Genomic DNA, 22,003 nt, shown 5'->3' on the forward strand with positions numbered 1-22,003 from the left:
GCGCGGAACCTGCAGAGCGATAGCCTCTCGCTCTCCAGGCTTCAGCGAAAGCCTGTATTCGCCCCATAGGACGCACCCACATTTCCCCTTCATTTTTGGAGGGGGAAAAGTGCGTCCTATAGGGCGAAAAATACGGTATCTGGTTGAAGGAGCAACTCTAAATCAAAACCACACAGTTCCATAAATATTTATTCTAGTTTGTATGGATTACTCTAAAACCATTACAAAACTGTGGAAAAGAAAAAAACATATGAAGCATCTCTTTAAAACATCTTGGTACCAAGTACCTAAAGGATCATGCCCAGACATTAAAGTCAGCATCTAAGGCCCTTCTGCAAGACCCTCGTAAACTGCTTTGAGAGTTTTGCCTAACAAGGTTAGAAATTTATTAAATAAAAATTATATACCAGCACTTTCAATCCATTGATCTAGCATGCATCATGGTGCAAATAACATATACAGATTGTAGCAAAATGCTACCAGAAGTGACAGCAGGAAAAGAACACAGAAAACTGAACAATATTGGAGTTAGCAGACTTCCTCTATGCAGTAAACGACAGTACAGTATATAGAACTGCACTCCTGTCTCTTTGCGGAAAAATGCAGATTGTTTTTCCCCACACCACAAAGGGCAATCTACCACTAAGCACCCCATGGGATATACCGGTAAAACAGAGCAAAAAGGACAGGCAAAAATGTCACCAGAGCCTACTCCAGCCAGACTGCCCTCCTGATTGCCACAGAATCAGCTACTACCATAGGCACTGGATGTGGGCGGGCCCTGGGTGCTCCAGCCCCCATAACATTCCCCATGAAGGGGCCGTGCGCCCACAATTTTCTGCGCCATGGCAGCATCCTCATGTGGCACTGCCCAGCCGAGGAAAGGGGCTGCAATGCTGCCACGACTCTCCTCCTCTCAGGTCAGACCTGACTCAGGAGCAGAGCTGTGGCTGGACACGCACAGCCCTGTACAAGAGAGAGGCAACGCAGCTTATGCTGCCTCTCCTCCACTCCGCCCCTGGGTCAGACTGGCCTGAGAGCAGAGCTGTGGCTGGGCGCGAGCCAGGCTCCAATGAAGTAGACTGTGGGGGGGGCTGCCTGGTTGCACACCCTCTCAAAAATGCATACAGGGCCATGGAGGGCGTGCTGACATCAGACACATGGAAAGTGAAACAGAAGGTTCTTCAGTTACTGCTTGTCAGCACTCTAAATGCAGCAGCATACCACTGGCTAAAGCAGGGGTTAGCAAACTTTTTCAGGAGGCCGGTCCACTGTCCCTCAGACCTTGTGGGAGGCCGGACTATATTTTGGGGGGGAAATGAACGAATTCCTATTCCCCACAAATAACCCAGAGATGCATTTTGAATAAAAGGACACATTCTACTCATGTAAAAACACACTGATTCCCAGACAGTCCGCGGGCCGTATTTAGAAGGCGATTGGGCCGAATCTGGCCCCTGGGCCTTAGTTTGCCTACCCATGGGCTAAAGCATACATTCTTCAGCTGAAAGAAAGGTAGTGGGGCATCTTCAGTCACAGCTCCATGGTGGAGCCTTTAGGCACTTCGGCAAGCAGTTACTGAAACCAGAATGCTCAGTGCTTCTCTTCCCCACCCTCTAAAATAGCAAGGCAGAGCTTCCACGGTTGCAGTTGAGCAATCTCCATCTTCCAAGAAGGGAAAGAAAACAGGGATGAATTGGCAGCCAGAATTTTTGGCAAGGGTCATGAGTAGATAAGGTTCCTACTTGCTCCAAACCATTTTTCCCCTTTAAAAAAGTCAGATTTTGCATACCAGCACTAACCTTTTCTATAGTTACAACTCTATGAAGAAAAACATATGAAGATCAATTTACCCTGTGAATCTTGGAAAGAGCAAGAAGACTCATAAAATCAAATGCTTGTCTGATGGCATTAAAATAATTCATGTACAGACTGATCTTATGCATCTTTTCTCAGAAACATATCCCAACAAATTTAATGAGACGTCCTTCCACATAAGTAGGATTGCAGCCTAAAACATACTGAAATCTCAATTCTACTGTAAGTCTGTATTACTATGACTGTTACATATTTTAAACATCCTTCTGAGTAATGTAAGGCAGTGGTCTCCAACCAGTCCAGGCCTGAGACTTACGTCCGATTCCCAACCAGGAGCATGCGACCCACTGTTGATTTAAACTTAAGTGTTAACCCCTCACCATATATTAGATACAACAAAAAACAGCATTGGAATGCTATTTTTTCAATACAAGCGAACCATTATTTCATGTATTATTGGTAAAACTTTTGAACTCTTTTAGTACTTGTATCCTCTTTGATTTCCGGTGGTTTTCTCTTCAGTGAAGCTTGTGGTTGAAACTGAGCAAGAGGGCAGATCATCATCACCATCTATGCCTTTCTATCACTTCCTATAACTTTCACCACCTCCTTTCCGTTTCTGTGACTAGCTGCTGCCCCTTTCTCTCCCTTCCTTCTTGCATTTCTACCCATTCTTTTTCTCACCCTATTCTACTTTAACTTGCTAGTAATACCTTTCTGTCTTTATCTCACATTCCTTTTCACTCTGCTCCCTTTCTTCCAGCTTGCGTCACCTTCGCTACACTTTAATTCACCCCTCTGTGCTCTTGCCCCCTTCTAATGGCAACCTGCTGAAGTAAAAATGAACAAAAATTCTTGGAAAAATTCATCATCCCCAGAGCCCAATAGAGGCAGCAGCTGTTTTCTGTTGCCCCTTTGTAGGATGACGATGTTTGAAGAAACTACTCTTCAGATTCTTCCACACTAAAGTAACATATAGTTGTACTTCCAAAAAAATAAAGTTTATTCCTTTTAGTTTGCAAAATCTTGGCATTTTACAATTCCTTTAAAAAAGCAATTCAATAAAACCAAATTGCATTCCAAATCAGCACTGAATATTAAACTGCAGTCTTGTGCACACTTATTTGAGAGTAAAGCTCTGTCCATGGCTGAACCCAGGGGAAGTTACTCCCAAAGAAGAGCACAGGAAGAATTGGGTTGCAAGTGGCAACAGTACAATCCCTATTCATGCACTTTAACATGGGAGTAAAAAGAAAAGCCCTGCCATGGCTGAACCCAAGAAGCCTTACTACTAGAGTAAATTCCTCAAGAAATCCAGCAATAAAACTGTAGAAACAGGAATTCCTTTCCAGACTGGAGTGTTTGTGTGTTGGAGTGTGTGTTTGTGTGTTTGTGTGTGTGAGTGGTGCCAAATTTTGACATCACACGGGGCACTGCTGAAATTTTAAAGCTCAAAGTCTGCCACTGCTCTCACAAAACTCTGTGATTCAGTGAAATTACAGAAATAATATGAATAGCCCCCTTCCAAGCTAAACAGCATGTTCCCACCAGGGAGTGGTAAGGTGAGAGCAAAGCTGGACCAGACCAGGCCAATGTGAGAAGGCTTCGCTAAGGGTTAAATGGCAGTAATAGCTTTGCTGCAACACACCTGTGGATTCTGAAGCACTGGTTGAAGACCTATTGTAGGGTGTTAAAACTAACCCGTACAAAATTTATCTTGAGTGTGCATATTTAGAATTTCTTGAAATACAGTGGTACCTAGGGTTAAGAACTTAATTCGTTCCGGAGGTCTGTTCTTAATCTGAAGCACCACTTTAGCTAATGGGGCCTCCCGCTGTTGCTGCGCCGCAGCTGCGCGATTTCTGTTCTCATCCTGAAGCAAAGTTCTTAACCCGAGGTACTATTGCTGGGTTAGTGGAGTCTGTAACCTGAAGCGTCTGTAACCTGAAGCATCTGTAACCCGAGGTACCACTGTATGTTGATGTTTCCCTTTCATTTATTTTCAAACACGCCCCCCCCCCCATGTATATATTGTGGACGTCAGCTTTTATCTGAGTAAAAAGTGTCTGAAAAGACAGGCTGTGTCATGATAGTCTGTGCCAATGGCATCAGCACTATTTTTAATGCCTTTTAAAAGGACGACATTCAGAGAAAGCAAAAAGGGTGACCACAGAAATACAAAATATGTCAGAATTCCTTTACCTCTGACAGTTATGTCAAATTAGGAATTTTAATAGCTACAACTTCTTCTAACATATATAAGCACCTGCAAAGAGTCTCTCTCTGCCATAACTAGGAAGCTCAATGACAATGCTTTGTGGAGGTCCTGGATTCAATTGCTAGCATCTCCAGATAGGGCTTAGAAAGCCAGGAAGCCATGGTAACTTGCTCCTAAGCAGAAGCACCTTCCTATGTACTAAAGGATAGCAGGGTATGAATATTTTCTATAGCTGTAAATAAAGGAGTGCAGTGGTATCTTGGTTCGACTCCCGAAACCGTTCGAAAACCAAGGCACGGCTTCCGATCAGCTGTAGGTTTGGCTACTGAAAAACGTTCACAAACCGGAACACTTACTTCCGGGTTTGCGGCGTTCGGGAGCTGATTTGTTCGACAACTAAGCTGTTTCGGAACCAAGGTACCACAGTACCTGGCAGGGTAAAAAGAAACGGAAAAGGGTCAAGATTAAAGATGTGTCCGGCATGGGGAGTGGGGATGAAGATAATTGAACGAGAGAAAATGGTTGTGAAAAATATGGCCACGCTTTTGGGAAATGTGCACTTAGAGGCACTTTTGAGAAGTGCCTTTTTTCTAGGGGTACTCAAGGGTATGCAATACAGTAGCCTTTTTTCCTAGGAAAAAAAGCACTGGTTAAAAGCCTGGCACTTACTGTAACAACTTCATGGCGAGTAACTGGCACTTTTTCATTTTTTCAAGAAGAAAAGCACTGCTTTCGAGGGCTCTGAAGGACAGCCTCCATATTTGGTGGCGAGTCGATTATTAGCATTTATTTTAGGGAGAAGGGAAAGGGTTTCTTTGGTCCCAAGTTCTCAGTTTTTCCAAGCAGAAAGCAGGCAGCTGACTAAGCCAACCGAGGAGGCTGCTTCGAAGGGGATGCGGGAGGAGAAAAAGAGGCGGGCGCAACAGGGAAACTTTCAGGAGTTGCCCGGAGTTTGACACACACGCACCAACGCCGACTTCACAACTGGGTGCGGTGCCGGGGCTGAATCAGCCGGATCCCCATTCCTGGGATTTGGGGGGGGGTGAGGAGATGAGGAGAGAGGGGATCGGGTTGGGGAAAAGAGAGAGAGGCGGAGAAGGAGAAGGAGGCGCTACTCACTGGTTCGTGGGGGGCGCGTTCAGCGGGATGGCCACCTCCTCCTCCTCGTACTCGGGCCCGTCCAGCGAGTCGCCTTCGTCCACTGTGCTCAGCCCTCCGGCCGGAAGCGGCGGCTGCGGGGGCGGCGGCAGCGGAGGGAACCCGCCGGCAGCGGTACCCCCGCCGCCGCCGCCGCCCTCCAGGAGCGGGATCGCCGCCGGCGGAGACAGGCCCTTGGACATCTCCGCAGGAGGGGCAGGCCTGGAGCCCACCGAGGGGAGCGACGCCGCGGGGCAGGCGCCGCTTGGGCCCGAGCTGCTGCCCAGGAAAGCGGCGGCAGCGGCGCTCTTGTTGCTCCGAGAGGCGGCGGCGGCAGCAGCAGCGGCGGGAGGGCAATGCCCGCTGGGCTCTCCGGCCGCTCCCGAGCCGCCCTCTTCGCCACCCGCTTCGGCCGCCGCCATCATGCTGCTCCGGCTCGCCCCACCCCTTCCCCGCCCCTGCTGCTGAGGCAGCGCGCGGCCGGGAGGAGGCGACAAAGGGACAGAGGGGGAGAGAGGCGGCGGGAGGGGGGGGCGGACGACGGACCAACGGCCTCCTTCTACCTCGGCGGGGAGGAGCTTCAGGAAAAGCCGCCGCCGCCGCCTCTTGAGGCGCTGAATGGGAACAATGGGAGCGCCCGCCCAAAGACCTCGCCGCCCGCTCAGTGCGCTGAGGTAAACACCCGGCGCGGCGTTTCGTCTCCTCCTCAACGGCTTCGCACGCGCTCGCCCGGTGGACGGACGGACGGGGGCAGCTCCTCCCTTGTTCCTCGGCTGCCACTGTCGCCCCCACCCGCTAGCCCCCCCTCCTCACGGCCGCCGCCGCCTGTTCGGAAAGCGCATGCGCGCCTGTCCCTCCAGTGAAGGTGCTGGCCGCTTTCCTCTTTGGAAGGAGGCGGCTCGGCAAGGTAGCGCTCTCTTCTTCCCTCAAGCTCTGCCTGGTGTGCCAGGAGGGCGGCCGAGGGTGGTGCCTGTCCTTATGACACATACACACACATTGCAGTGCTGCCAGGGCTCCTTGACGGCCCCGGAACTCAGCACACGTTTGCGAAAGAGGCGGAGGGACTCGGCTGCGCGACCCTCTGCGCGCGTCTACTCCGAAGTTCACTCCTGTTGCGCTCAGAGGGGTTTGCTCCCTTTTAAACTTGCTGGCCTTAGTAGATGCAGCCTGAAAAATACTTTGTAGGCATCAGCTTTCACGGAGTCGAGCCCGCCAGCACATGGATGCATGAAGCAGACTAGAGTACGCAAAACTGCCTCCCGCAGTTGTTGTTTTTCAAACTGTTTTTTAAAAAAGATATCACAAGATTATTTTTTACTGTGTTTTGTTTTCTGTTTTTTCCTGCTAGGAAAGTCAACAGCATCTCCAAGTATTCGAACCGATATCCTCTGAAGTGCCTCCGAGTCTATCGTTATACATCAACATCCATGAATAAATAACTTTATTGGCGTTTAGATGGCCGTTGTGCTCTTATCTAGCATTATTGTTTACTAGATTTAATTAGTGCTCTCAAATAGTATTCTTGAGGTTGATTTGCATTGGGAGCTGTTTTATGATGCTTATTTCATTCATGTATCTTCAGACTGAAAGTATTTAAAGGCTTTCTTTTCTTTTATCTCTACTCTTGCCTGAATAGCCTGAAACTACTCCAAATGCCACACCTTGTATTTTTAATGCATATTTATGATCAGCAAATTGGGGTGGAAAGTGGTATTTCATTCCAGATGCACCCTGTCATTGCTAAGCAATGGCATTTCCTCAATATATTTTGTGTACAGATAAATAAAGAGGAATATGATTCCAAAACCGCAAACAGAACTGCCAAACATGCAACTCTTCAAAATAGGGCAGGGTTGGGAGATTAGATTTCTGGTCTATTGGAATAATTGCACAAGAAAAGAATATTTTATAGGAAACGTTAAAGCTTAACAAGAATAACAAAACCTGCATTATACTCAGGATTAAATTATGACTTCGTATAACAAAAAGTTAATTGGGCATGAACAAAGAAAATTGAGAAATAGTGGAGGGAGGCAAAAATCTGAAGCACTCTAGAACCTGTTCCTGTACCTAGAAGATGAATTATTTTCTCCACTTGGGTTAAGTTGATGCTTATTTGTAATTTGACATGAATGGAGGAAAAGTACTGAGTTGAAAACGCCTGGCATATTACTGTTTTGGTACAAGCATGGGGATGAAATTTGTACTCTGAAAATTCTATCTGTATGTGTTTGCAGATGGATAAAAATGCAGTTTATTCTGCACCAGTGGCGCAGTAGACTCATAATCTGAGTACTTTTAGCTTTGTTGATATACAGCACCTTGAAACATTACATGTAATGTTCAACATTGCGGGGGAAATATTGTGACTTCAAACACGTTTATTTTTTTCTACTCTGCCTCCTAAGTACATAACTAGTACAGTTGTATAAAGAAAAGCATGGGCCAGTGTTCACACATGCAAACTGTAGTGCTAAAAGAAAGGGCAACTGAAGAAGCTGGGCAGACAAAACACAGCAACATGCTTCTTTCTTTCCTGTCTCCTTTTGATGTGTTAGATGCTGTCTGACCTAGATAGTGTTAGATTTTATGACAGATGTCGCAGTAGATTAACTGTTGCCCTGCTTAGTAAACAAAATAACTGTCAATTTATAAGAGCAGTAGCGGATTTTGCAGGAAGGAGGATCAGGCAAATAAAATTTGTAGGTTGGCAAATTTCAAATTCATCTAGTATTCTGGTTACACTGCAAAAATTATGCAACACAAGTTGGCATTTACTATGTTTCTTCAGTGTCAACAGAGTTCACACATTAAAAAGAAGAGGGTATCGTTAACTATACAGCATTTGAACGAATACTGTGTTTTTTCTGAGTACAGTGGTGATGCAATTGTGTCTGTCTTCATTTTCAGTCATTTCCCCTAAGGCAATTTAAAGGAATAAAAAAATATGTATTTTAGAAACTCGATGTAAACTGCAAAGGTATGGTATTGTCAGGCAGGCAACAGTGTGGATACATTTATTTACTGATTCACCGGCCCCCTTGGTTCTGCCACAGTCTACTAAAGGGTACATCTTGTGGCACCAAGTAAGTCATTTTTTTCCGCTCTTGCACCTCATTTATGGAATCACCTCCCAAATTACAAGATTGGTGCCACAGTGATGTCATTGCGGCACATGCCTAAAGTACACCATTTTCCCCAGGTCTTCCCTGGTCCTTAACATTTCACTTTGTTTGTTAAGTTGTGGGTGAACATATCAGACGACACAGTGATTCTTCAAACAGCTCTTGTTTGTTCACAGGCCAGAACAGAACTGAACTGAAAGGGTTCAGCCAGCCTGCTTATATTGAGCTCCACTAGAATGCAACAGTAACCATTTTCTGTAACTATCCAATCACTGAACGTCACTTTCGATCCCTTATTTGCATATGTGGACCTGAACTATCTACAGTATCCCCCTGCTGGCCCAGGGTGAGAACTTCAGTACATAACCAATGTTTTGGTTATTATCTGCTTTGGCTTAATAGAGTTGTTCAGAAGTGGCTCACCCAGTAGGATGGAGCTGCAACTTTCTGGCAGTCATGTTGCTGCCACTTACTGCAAAAGAGAGGAGCCAGGTACTGTGGAGGTCAGCATGGTGCAGGACCACCGATGTGTCCAAACTGCAAACTGCGAGTGCCACCTGCCCCTCTCCAATCAGCCAGTTTGCTCCAACCGAACTCATTTCTCTCTTTCTTCCCAACTTTAGCCTGGTTGTAGAATATGATTTATTGATTCACACAGCAGAGCCTGTTATGATGAAAGACAGTTTAACAAATATTTTTAAATAAGTAAAATATTAACTGGCTAGCCGCACTTTTCTTTCCAAAAAAACCCAGCACCACCTAATTTAAAACAAAAATGTTCACTCTATAACATATATGGTAGCCCAATAATATACGCAAAATAATGTAGTTCACAAAAAGTAAACAAAATACATAGCAACAGGGGTCTCCAAGCTTTTCTGGGCCCAGGGGCATGTTTGGGAATCATTGTGGATACCACAAAATGTGTGTTTTACAGAAGAAAACTGGTGATGCTCACTCCCCGACCCCCAAAGCATGCAACACAAAACACACACGTCCGTAACAGCCCCGAAACAAACAAAAGGTAAACTACCCTCAACCCAAACCAGCAAAGTCAAAAAAGCAGGTAATGCACATCCTAAAAAGAAACATTGAGGGAAATAATTCCTTCTCCCAGTAGTCAAAGTGCCCCCTCTTCCTCTCCTCCAAACTTGCCATTCAGCAACAGGAACCATTTTCCTTTGTGAAGGGTTTCAGCAGGGAACTGAATGTCAAGGACCATGCACCAGTTTTTCCGATTTCTTTGTTTCCAGTGAAGAATACTGAGCCTACATATAGCCCCCGGGGCATTCTGGGAGAAGTGAGGGGGGGAATGGGGTTGCTTGATGCCTTCACTCCACATTCCCATCAACCCAAAGCTACTCAAGGTTAAAACAAACAAACACTAAAGGGTATCCGAAGGTAGCATGTTACCCATGGGTGTCACGTTGAGTACCCCAAAAGCACAAATTTAAAATGCAATACAAAATGAAGTGGCATAAACTTTGATGTTTACATAAGATTGAGAGGCCAAGATGAAAAGCAGAAGTTTCAAGGCTTGGTCGTAGAAACATGTCTTCTTCACCTGGCACCAAAAAGACCATGAGAATGGTACCTGACATTGTCACCCATCCATACTTTTTCCTGTAGCAGCTCTTCTCCACACCTTTGAAATTCAGAAGAGTGTAAAAGATAACTTGGGGATATGGTAGATGGGTGTATTGGGGGAACTACTTTTAAATGCTGATACAGGCTTGGCATGTGTCCATGCCCATATCACAAGCACACACAAACACACACACACACACACACACACACACACATCTATCAGTGACATAAAATCTCTTCTCAGAGCATGAATTAAAAAGTTGCAGACTTATGCTCCATGTGTAATGCTACATTGGCTTTCCACATGAGAATACACACACACACACTACATATATAAGATATAAAATATAATATATGCACACTATGTGTGTGTGTTCCCTACTTTTCATTTTTGGGTTTTTTTTAGTGGGGGCAGTGGTCACTAGCACTAAGCTTGTTTGCCCATTCTGCTCTGAGAACTGCCATTATAATGAGTAAAATATATTGCCTATTAAGCCATACATTGATTGTTAGCAATATAACCACTCTGATTTACAAAGATGCATTATTTGCCTGTAGGCTTGTTTTTCTTGATTCTTCCTTTGGTTGCGTGTAAAAAATTAATGCACATACCATTATATTTAATCATACCCCTACGGTGCCATTAAACTTTCAAAGCACTAAACACTTGTGAGATGTTATTAATTATGTTACAGTTAAGTTGTGGTCCATTTACCGTTCTCTAGAGATCCAAAATGGCTGTTGTCACATGACTTCCAATATATAATGTAGAGTGCTTGACTCAATTCAGGTAGTGTAAAAATACTGTATAGCAAGAAATGAATTCTTCATGAGATGCTATTTTAAGGTACAATATACCATGAGATTTTAAATACAAACTTTACAGGGAGAACTTTGGAAAAGTAAGAGAATGTACCACTAAAAATACAATGAACATAGCAATTTGCAAAATAAATGCAGGTAAGTAGGTTATGCTGGAATACTGCTGTTTGAAAACTGAAACAATATAAAATGATTTCCTTAGCATTATGACAAATACATGTATTAACTTCAACAAGTATGCACAAGTCCATTGGCTAGGATCCAAATAACTGTAGCTTGGTCCATCTGCCTTAGAGTTCTCTTAAAAGTCTTCCCCCATGTCAAATAACACACTGCTTTTGAAAGGGGGGGGGGATCAAAAGCAGTTTGGGATATAGTACTGTATAGAGCAGGGGTCAGCAAACTTTTTCAGCAAGGGGCCGGTCCACTGTCCCTCAGACTTTGTGGGGGGGCGGACTATATTCTTTGATGGGGGGAATGAACAAATTCCCATGCCCCACAAATAACCCAGAGATGCATTTTAAATAAAAAGACACATTCTACTCATGTAAAAACACGCTGATTCCCTGGACGGTCTGCAGGCTGGATTTAGAAGGCGATTGGGCTGGATCCGGCCCCCGGGCCTTAGTTTGCCTACCCATGATATAGAGCTTTGCTTGCACTGGCAAGGAAAAATAAATCAGAAATACCTATACGTATTCCCATATCAGGATTCTGGAAATAAAAAGGGGCTTTTAAATCTGCAGCCTTCTAAAGCTAATATACAACATTTAAATACTACGCTATACCTTATGTGCTTCTTGTTATTGCCATTTATTTTTTTAAAAAAGCTTTAAAGGACTTGTGGTTGCTTACCTTATGTAGGATGCAGGGCAATACAAATAAAGGTAGATAAGATTCAGGAGAGAAGAGAAGTTTAATTATCAGACAAAGGTGATATTCTTATTTTCTTGGCATACAAGTTAAAGGAGAATACTTCCTTTCAAATGCCACTCTGTTGCAGCTGTGACTGTCCTTAATGAGTGTTTTACTTAAAATAGACAGAAACTGGGAAGGCTTAAATGGGCATGATATCAAGAAAACAGACTAACGGGGCAGATGGTGCATGTTTCCTAGAGGGGGAGGAAAATCTGTGAACGAGTCAAATTACAGCAATTAACAGAAAATAAAGAGACATGTGGGAACATTTATTATACTTTTGCAGAAAGCTCTTTCCACCCTACACACATCTATGCATGCATATATAATGGTATCTGATAGACTGGTTGTTTGTTTTTGGTATGTAACAGCTACGTTTGCCATTCTTCATCATCAATTTTTCTCTTTAATTTGATGCCCAATTTTGTGTTTTTCAGTATAAAATAATTCCTAAAGTGCAGTGTGAACGAAGAATGAAGTTTGAAATTGTACACATCTTTAAAAATCCATCAAATAGCAGCAACATTTGACCTCTTTCTCCATAATATCTAAACATAGCTCTAGCTCGACTCCCCAGTTCCGCTTTTTCGTTCAACACAATGCTTGGTCCTCCATTTAGATTCCTTCATGTTTTGCTGTATCCTACCTCTCTCACTTCCTATCTCCCACATGAAGTTATGTTTTCACAGGCCAGACTGGCTACAGCCATTTGTGTTAGAGTGTTCCCATCTGTGTTTCCAGGAACACACAAGTTCCCCAAAGAGGAGCAATCAGCCAGACGAGGCATACAGTGGTACCTTAGGTTACATACGCTTCAGGTTACAGACTCTGCTAACCCAGAAATAGTGCTTCAGGTTAAGAACTTTGCTTCAGGATGAGAAGAGAAATCGTGCTCTGGCAGCTCGGCGGCAGCAGGAGGCCCCATCAGCTAAAGTGGTGCTTCAGGTTAAGAACAGTTTCAGGTTAAATATGGACCTCCGGAAAGAATTAAGTACTTAACCTGAGGTACCACTGTATTGACCAGAGTATGGCTGTAAGAAGGCATCATTACCCATGCCACCCTGTATTTGTCTCACTCATCACTGTTTTCTGTTCTACTGAAGTGCAGCTGAGCTCTCTAGAGAGGAAAAAACAAAACATGCTGCTTCTTAAACAATCTTGGACTTGTATCAGCTTGATATGTTTTGCTCCCGGAGAAGTTCTGCACAGATAATTCCAGCAACTACCACTTCTCTCATTGGTAGCCTTAACCTCCATGAATTTGTCTAATCCTTTTTAAAGCCATTCATTGGTGGCCATCACTTCTTTGGGGAGGGAATTCCATAGTCTATGTGCTGTGTGAAGAAGTCCTGTAATTTGTCTGTCCTGAATCTTCCAACATCTAGCTTCATAAATGTCCCCAAGTTCTAATGTTATGATAGTGGGAGAAGCTTGTTTATCTATCCACCTTCTCCATGCCATGCATAGTTTATATAACTCTGTGATGTTTCCTTTTGCTCAATTTTTCTCTCAGCTGAAAAGCCCCAAACCTTTTGCTTTCCCCTCCCTCGCCTCCTCCCTTTCTGAAGGTCTTCTCAAAATGGGGAACTGTGATACAAAGCTGATGCCAAATGTGTTTTGTTTCAAAGTGTTGTGACCCAACATTCCTTTGTACTGATTAAAGACAGGAGAGATTCAAATGGTGTCTAATTCACTGGCACCTCACAGAGGCAGCGCATTCTTTTAATAGCAGGCAACTGTCTCACCATTTAAAAATAACATTAATTACGCTTGACATTTAAATTGCAATTCCAAAAACATACTTTGTGTTTCATCTTGGATTTCTGGCTTTGCCAGCTTGGGCCTATTGCATCCTTCCATTCGTATTCAGAGTTCAGTGTTTTATCAAAATACTTATGCAAGTTATAAAATCCCTTGAAAATATAAACATTACCACATTATGTATTGCTGTTCATTATGTATAAATGACAAAAGTGGCATTGGGATACTCCGAAAACACTTCACTCTTCATTTATGGCTGTGAAAGGAATGCCAGCAAGAGCAAGTTAAGCACGGTCCAAAACTGGACCAGGTAGAGAACTTCAGACCACTTCCTAGAAGAGATTTGGAGTCTCCAGTTACTGTTACATGGGGCAAGTACAGCTGGTGCTGAGCTCTATTCGTCTTCTTTTGCTTTGGAGGGGTGGTGGGGTAGTTATCAAAAAAACAAGAAGCAAGCAAACAAAACCCCACTGCTGGAGACGTATGGTGAAAAGTGGAAAGGAAAACAAAGAGATAGAAAGAGCCTTTATATTGCTCCTTCCACCCACCCTTCATTATAGTAGTAAAACTTTTATACTTTTACCCCGATTCTTATTCCTTATTGGAGAACAAAATTCCACATCTTATTAATCCTTATAGATTCCTGTAAGATGGCTCATCCCTATTCCCACTTTACAGATGGAAAGTTGAGGCCAAACTAATGGTTGTTGTTGTTTAGTTGTTTAGTCGTGTCCGACTCTTCGTGACTCCATGGACCAGAGCACGCCAGGCACTCCTGTCTTCAAAGTAATGGTACTGTTGTATATTAGAGGTATTGGCCTGACAGATATCTCAAGCAGCTTCCTGCCCCAACCCTGCAGCCTCTGATTGCTAAGAGAGAGAGAGAGAGAGAGAGAGACTGCCACAGCCCTGCTTGCAAAGTAGATGGACGTATGCAGGTGATTTGTTGCTGTTGAAGCTATTGGAAATCCTTCTGGAAAAGGACATGCTTTCCTTCATTCCCTCCTCCCCTAGCTGGGGGAGATATCACTTAAGTATCTCAGTGTTAAAGAGAACAATAGTCTGACAGTCCTAGAATGAAATTTGACAGAAGCAGAGCCTTGATGTCTTCTCTTTGAGATACCAGTGCTGGAATTAGCACTGTGAACCCCCATCCTATGCTTCACATATGTAAATAAACCTAATCTCACCATAGTTCTCCTATGACCTTCATCCCAAGAAAACAGAGCCTGGTTATATGCTGTGTCCCTGGTGTTCTCAATGCTCAAGTGGAAAAATATTCTTACTGAAGTCTCTAAGGTGTAAGCACAATTCCTTGACTACTGGTTTAATCACACTACACTATACACATGTGACCATTCTGCTATTTCTGGTCCTAAAAATACAGTGGTACCTCAGGTTAAGTACTTAATTCATTCCAGAGGTCTGTTCTTAACCTGAAGCACCACTTTAGTTAATGGGGCCTCCCGCTGCTGCTGTGCCGCCGGAGCACGATTTCTGTTCTCATCCTGAAGCAAAGTTCTTAACCTGAAGCACTATTTCTGGGTTAGCAGAGTCTGTAACCTGAAGCGTATGTAACCTGAAGCGTATGTAACCCGAGGTACCACTGTACAGACTTCTGGCCTTTGCACCAAACAGATTTTTGCACATGTTCTCTTCCACACACACACACACACACACACACACCCCTCACATTCATTCAGGATAAAAAATGAGGAAATGGCAGTAGAATGTGCAGAATAGACAAGATTAAGACAATGAAATGTTGAATCATGTATCTTAAAGAGACTCAAGTTGCGGGCATGACCTTCATTTCATCATAAAAGTGGATTCCTGGTTTCTCAAGCCACAAGCACTTGCATGCATTTAAGAAACAATTGCTAACACTACTTAAACAAGCTTTTGAAAAGAACATTTTACATTGCAGATGATACATCTAAATACAAAAAAAGATTGGGATATTTTCGAAGGAACCAATTGCAGGCGGATACCTTTCGGGTTTTGGTTCCCCCTCCCTAAAGCTGGATAAGCATTTTCCAGCCATGTATCCCACAAACTGAAAACTGTTTGAACGTTAGCCCAAAGTGGTGATGGTGATTCTCAGGACTGTGGGCTGAAGTAGCAACTTTGCTGAAGTGATCTCTGGATTGTGACATCAGGGTGCAGGCCACATCCCACCGATACCATTTGTATTTGATTGTATTCTGTAGGATTGCTTCCTAACTTTTACTCTGACGTGGTCTTTCCAAGGCAAGTACATAAATGAAATACGTAGCAAATTTAGACAGTTTTAGAGGAGATAGTTTCTGATCTGCAACAATTCACTGGCCCTGGCAAAAAAAAAAAGTTCACATTTTAATAAATTCAAGAAGCTAGATATCAATTATTGAAGCATTTTTAGGTATATCTTTATATTTATGGTAGCTTTTTATAGTTGACAGGTTATGTCCCATCTTGTAAAACACCAGTCTTTTCTCCCTCCCTGTGTCCAAGAGCAGTAATCAGGATGGTGCAAGAGTCATACAAATTCCCTGTTCACGGAAATGAAAAAGAAAAGGAGCCTTAGGCATTAAATTCACATCCTGCATTTCTCACTCTCCCTGCGAGACAATGAGGTGACAATTGGTAATATCATAATAGGTGTACTTTGAGCCATGGGTCTATCGCTCATGACACTTGCACAGTTTGAAATTTCATTCTCAGTAACTCACCGGATGGGGGGAAATGATACATAAGAAATGAAATGAGACATTTCAGATTCGAACATCCTTACGGAGGGACGCAATAAGATTTTGTACAAACATGTGTCTTCTGGGAAGTGGAAAGAAGAGTAAAAGTTATGCTGCTTGAAAATTGTCTTAAATGATGGATTTTATGATGCAAAACAGCAGGAGTGAGGAACCTGTGACCCTTGAGATGTTGCAGGTTCTTATCATCCCTGACTGATGGGAGTTGGAGTCCCACAACATGTGGAGACCTACAGCTTCCTACCACTGTTGTACACATTGAGATTTATATTTTGGATCAAGCATCCTTGCCCTTTCTTGGTTAAATTTGCAAATAATGATGATGATAATGATGGTACTGTATTGATGATGATGATAATAATGATAATGTTAATGTTAGGGGAGTCCCATCTGAGGACCTTTCGAAAAAGAGCTTGATTTAGAAAAGGTTCTACAAGGTGGCTATAGAGTGGAGTTAGATGTATCTATATTGTGTGTACTCCTCAAACCAGTGGTGGGAGGGCACTGGATGCAGAATAAACAGGAGTGTATACACAGCCTTCGATGGAAGAATGAGAAATAGGGGAAATGAAAAGGCAACCAGGAAAGGACACGCTATTGGTCAAAGATTGTTTTTGATGAAATGTCCTCTATGAGATCACATTCTAAATTCGTGGTATCCTTTTAAAATGTCCAGCAAATCTTGCCTGTTAGGCTTCACTACCTCAGAATATGTAAATAGAAACATCTGGGTAAAGGACATCAGAGAATGTCAACCATGATAACTTTGCTGCATAAAAATGAAGTATATTACGGGCAGGGATTTTTCTATTATTAATGAAAGAGGTTGCTTTGAGGAAATGTATATTTAAAAGAGTAATAGCAAAGTCATGAATTAAACAGCGGCTTAAAAGCAGGAGTCATGATGCACGATACCTTGCTACTAAAGTTTATTCACCTGGGAGTTCTAAGACAACGATCGCTGCTTTAAAAGAGGATGAAATCAGGGGGAAATTACCTCATTCTCAGTAAGCCTTATGAGAAGTGACATCCAGAAAACAGCATTAGCTAGAGAAATCCTAGCCTTTTCTTGACCTGATGATACACTTAAATGACTATTAGTTTTAATTCGTAAAGACTGTTCTCTTCATTTCAGGTAGATGACATCTACTATATGCTAGTCAGTGTTCCACACTAATATTCATTCAAAACATTCTTATTTAATAATATGTGTACAAGCAAATAACATGACAGTAAATTTAAGTCTGTCACTAGACAAAGCTGTGTTCTGTTACATGCACCTTCTTGCCACAGAAGTCTATTTTGTGCATCAAAGTTCAATAATGTGCTTGCTTTTGTGTATATTTGGAAATACAAGATTTTCAGGAGATTAGCTCTGATCCATTCACCACAGCAGGCTCTGCATGCAGAACCTCTTTCAGATGAGGCCCTGAACCTCCCAAGATGTTCAGGTGCGGGGAATCTTATGCACCTTTGCTAATCAAATTGTCAAAATATTATTCGAGCAGAGGTTATCTGATTTCAGTCATCTTCTCTCTAGATCCCCAATGCTGACAAGACAAAACAAACAAAAACCCCATTGATCACATGTTCAAAGGTAAAACTCTCATATATGCTCATAGATTCCCATTTCCTCTCCGTATGGAGATTTGAGGCACATCATATTTAAAATTAACCATGGAGATGCCTCTGAAAATGATATCCCTATGGCGAGTTCTCCCCCTCCTTGCTGTATTATCTAGGAATACTCAGCATGTGACACAGCCTGGTCACATTGTTTTATTTCCAGTAGAATTAGCCAATGGTTAACGGGAAGATTCAGAACACAATTACGCTGTGTTGCCTGGTGAACACTCCTGGGCACAGCATTTGAGATGGGGGTTGTGGGGAAGGAAATAGGTTGGTTATGCTTCAAATCAAGCCAAATTAGACTGTGACTGCTGAAAAGACGATGGATTGTTTTAGGTCTGCCTGAAAAGAAGCCAGGATGGCATTTCACACCACCCCACTTTGAACACTGCAGTCTCTCCAAGTGTCCCCATTTTCCAGGGACGTCCTTGTTTTAGAGAAGCCGTCCCTGTTTCTTATTTGGTCCCGGAATGTCCCGCTTTTCCTTAGGATGTCCCTATTTTCATTGGAGAAATGTTGGAGGGTATGGATTTATCCAACCCCTGAGCTGTCTGAAGGCAGTCCTGTATAGATTTTTGTATGTGTTGGAAGCTGTCCAGAGGGCTGGGGCAACCCAATAAGATGTGTGGGATATACAGCAAATAGTAAACTTATCATTATGGAATGGGACGTCCCTATTTGTATCAGAGAAATGTTGGAGGGTATGACATTGCCCAGAGTTTATGACAGAAAGAGGGAGAACATGCTGCTTGGATACCACATTCCTTTTTTTCTGTGTAGGAAATATGTCATCTGCAAAATGGACTTCTCTAATCTCTACCTTTTGGTGCTGTTTACAAATAGAAAGCTCCTGCTAGATTAGTCCATGGCCCACATGGTCCAGCATGCTGATCTTGAAGTGGCCAACCAGATGCCTTTGGGAAGCCGGGAAGCATGACCTGAGTGCAAGGGCCCTATCCCAACTTGTGATTACAGCGGAACCTTGGTTTTTGAGCATCTCAGAAGCCGAATGATTTGGAAGCCGAATGCCAACCACCCATTGCTCCTCATTGTTGAATGTTTCGGAAGTCAAGCAGTCTTCCGGAATGGATTGCGTTCAACATCCAAGGTTTCACCGTACCAGCAACTGGTATTCAGAGGCTCGCTGCCTCTGGCAGTGGAGGTAGAACACAGCCATTGTGACTAGCAGCCGCTGATAGCCTTATCCTACATGGCTGCATGCCATTCTTTTCTAAAGGAAATAGTTATTTTCATAAGATGTCTGAACTGTAGTTCCTGGACTTTTCCAACAAGTTGAATGACAATGGTTAAGGCATGAACAATGACATAAAAATCAACTTTAAAAGTAAAGCAAAGTAGTTTTTCCCCCAGGTAGCCTAGAAACATCTGTAGGCTAAAAAAGAAAGAAAGAAAGATGAATTCTAGGTCACTGTATGTGCCAGCCTCCCATTCATTTCCTCCAGGTTACTATCCTTTCCAGCTGAAAGATAAAAAATGATTGTCATTCTATTTGTCATATGAATGATATGTTGCTGTTTTGTCTTTTCAATTGTTCTGCTGGTCTTCATCCCTCATCTGTGGTGACATTTCCAGTGTGGGCTTGTTGTTTGATTCTCCTTCTTCACCTTTTACATATTATATTTATTGCAGGTAGAACTTTGTTTCCAGACATGTAGCGATGCTGCAACGTTTAGGCAGCCTAATCCAAGTTCTTATTGTTATTTGCATAGCACCCTCGATGTGCCTCAAGCTTTCTAGTGTAACAACAAAAGGGGGCATGTCTCTGTCCCAAGAAGCTTGCAACCTAGGTAAAAGATTGAAAATATTAAATGGGCGTGTAGAATTAATTCTTGTTAAGAAGTAAAATAAATATCATGGGAACATAGGGTTTTGGTGACAGTGACTTGGGCTTTACACCCACCCACGAGTCATTATATACCACGTATATTTAGGCACTAGGCAAAAACTTTCCTCTTTAACCTCTTTGACATCTTCCTAACCATCTGTGGCCTCTTTGAGAGGGTGGATTTTAAATATACAGTATATATTATTTTAATGTATTTTGGCCATGGCTTCTGCAATAATACAGTGGTACCTCGGGTTAAGAACTTAAGTCTGTTCTTAACCTGAAACTGTTCTTAACCTGAGGTACCACTTTAGCTAATGGGAGCCTCCCACTGCTGCTGCACCGCTGGAGCACGATTTCTGTTCTCATTCTGAAGCAAAGTTCTTAATCCAAGGTACTATTTCTGGGTTAGCGGAGTCTGTAACCTGAAGCGACTGTAACCCAAGGTACTACTGTAAATGAATTGAACTCTTAAGATCCTGATGAAAACAGTCAGAAAAAGTGAAGTCCCACCCCCCCTGAGAGGAAAAAGGGGACTCTGATTGCATGACTGGTAGTTAGGATGCTTAGATCCGATGAAAGTTTGCAAGACAGGACAGTAGCCAGGAAAATCAGCATCTCCAAATTATTTGCTTTAAAGCAGCAAAGTGAGCCATCAAATTGATGCAGAAACATTCAATTTTCAAGTTTCAGAAGATTTCCCCACAAATTTAAATATTCATTGCCTCACTTCTGCCACTTGCAACAAATGGCAATCATACAAAAGATGTGTTTCTAAAGGATTTTTGCACGGAAAGAGCTCATCCTATCACCATGTTAAAATACTGTCTTTAGGACGGATGAGCACTTCAGAGCTAGATAACTCTGAGGCTGTTCAGAAACTTTTAGCAGCTTCAGCCTTCACAGCAGGAGGGAGAAAAATAGTTTTTTATTCGGTTCACGCCTGCACTTAAAGAAGCAGAAATAATGTGATCGCTGCTGCTGCTAGATTGAGTGATAACATTCAGCTTGAAGGTGAGAATATTTTGAATTTTCTAAGAAGTGCAGGCGCCAGACTTTGACATCAATCTAAGGATATGCTGAAAGGGTAACTCTTAACCGTTTTAAAGATGTTTGCCCAAGATGGGCACATCTCATAATATACATATGTGCGATGATGGCCGGTAACATTTTGACTTGGTAGGATTGCTATTTTTAACCTTGCTGTTTTCATCACAGTAGGACTTGTACATCACTTATTTAGGAAAGCGTGCCATTACACATCTGCAGAGTGCCATTTTCTTCTCTAAAAAAACTAAAAATCAATTATTCTCTGCACATCTATGGACAGAGAATGAGCTTCACTTTAAGAGGACCCAAATATGATTTTCAGACTCCATATCTCTTATTTAGAAACTGAGCCACACCACATGACATGAGTTTTTCAAGTCATGTATTTCATCGGTTGCCAAAAAAATCTAAACACACTAAAATGTGAGGGAAACTTGCTACCAGCTGCACATAGTTTTCCTTCCTCTCATTATCCAAAGCACCTTTTGCTCTAAGTTAAAAGAAGAAAGGACTGTGACATCACCCACCCCCAGCCTCCTCGTGATCTTCACTCCTTCCATCTCAACCTTCTGGATCCCTACCCCTCACTAGGTTCAGTAGCAAGTCCCAGGTGAACGTGTGCAGGATCCCAGCCTGCCTGCAGGACTGAATGAGTCACAACAATCATTTGATCTAGCAAGGAAATGCTTCTGTTCTTTGGTCTGCGGCAGACTGACCAAGCCTTTTTCCTTCGCTTGAGTACAAAGCACTTGTTTTCTTATCTTCTGAGAAAAATAGACCTGTAAAGGAGAAAAAAAAAGGATGTGGTGTACCGCATCTGAAAATACTTCGTATTATATTTCCAGACTGCTGTATAGGTGCTGCTGTGGGTTTCTAACAGAGCTAGGCCTAATCTTTGTGCATCGTTTTCAGCGTGAAAGTTGTCATTTTCCAGGTCCTGAACCATTTGCTAACATATTACTTTTCATGTTGAGCAACAGTTGCTCTGAGTTTGGATGCTTAGGCCATAATTCTATACACACTAACCTAGAAGTAAGCCCCATTGAGTTCAATTATACTTATTTATTGAATAGGTATGAACTGGCTCTCTCCCTGCCCCCAGTTTTTCAGTAACATTTTGGGTTACTGCAGTAGCTCTTGGTGAGACTGTATCTTAGGGAAATGCAAACAAATCCATTGACTCCTACCATAGGAGTTCCACTGGGTGCACACAAACTTGCAAGAGGAAATTTTGTTCACAAATACGACTAGACGGATAAATAAGCATTTATAGGCACCAACTAGGATATTTTGTTTTAAATTATATACTTATCTTGTTATGGGCAGAAACAAAGTGTTCCATAAG

The 22,003-nt window shown here is 42.8% G+C and overlaps 1 protein-coding gene and 2 long non-coding RNA genes across 8 annotated transcripts in view; 2 read left to right on the forward strand and 1 right to left on the reverse strand.

Moving 5' to 3' along the window:
• RASA1 (RAS p21 protein activator 1) overlaps positions 1–5,604 on the reverse strand; it is a 47,781-nt gene extending 42,177 nt beyond the window's left edge. The window contains exon 1 of the mRNA XM_081930143.1: positions 5,156–5,604. Within this exon, the coding sequence (XP_081786269.1) occupies positions 5,156–5,598 (443 nt within the window). The 5' untranslated portion in view covers positions 5,599–5,604. The remainder of the gene's footprint in view (positions 1–5,155) is intronic.
• The window catches only part of LOC309380349, a 563,851-nt gene that overhangs the window by 525,671 nt on the left and 16,177 nt on the right, over positions 1–22,003 (forward strand). The gene's annotated exons all lie outside the window — the stretch shown is intronic.
• LOC309380353 lies at positions 5,722–8,017 on the forward strand. Its single transcript, XR_014172861.1, has 2 exons — positions 5,722–5,847; positions 6,522–8,017. It is a non-coding gene; the product is annotated as an uncharacterized lncRNA (long non-coding RNA).

Source organism: Podarcis melisellensis (genome assembly GCF_964234715.1).
Source record: "Podarcis melisellensis genome assembly, chromosome: 11".
Lineage (NCBI taxonomy): Eukaryota > Metazoa > Chordata > Lepidosauria > Squamata > Lacertidae > Podarcis > Podarcis melisellensis.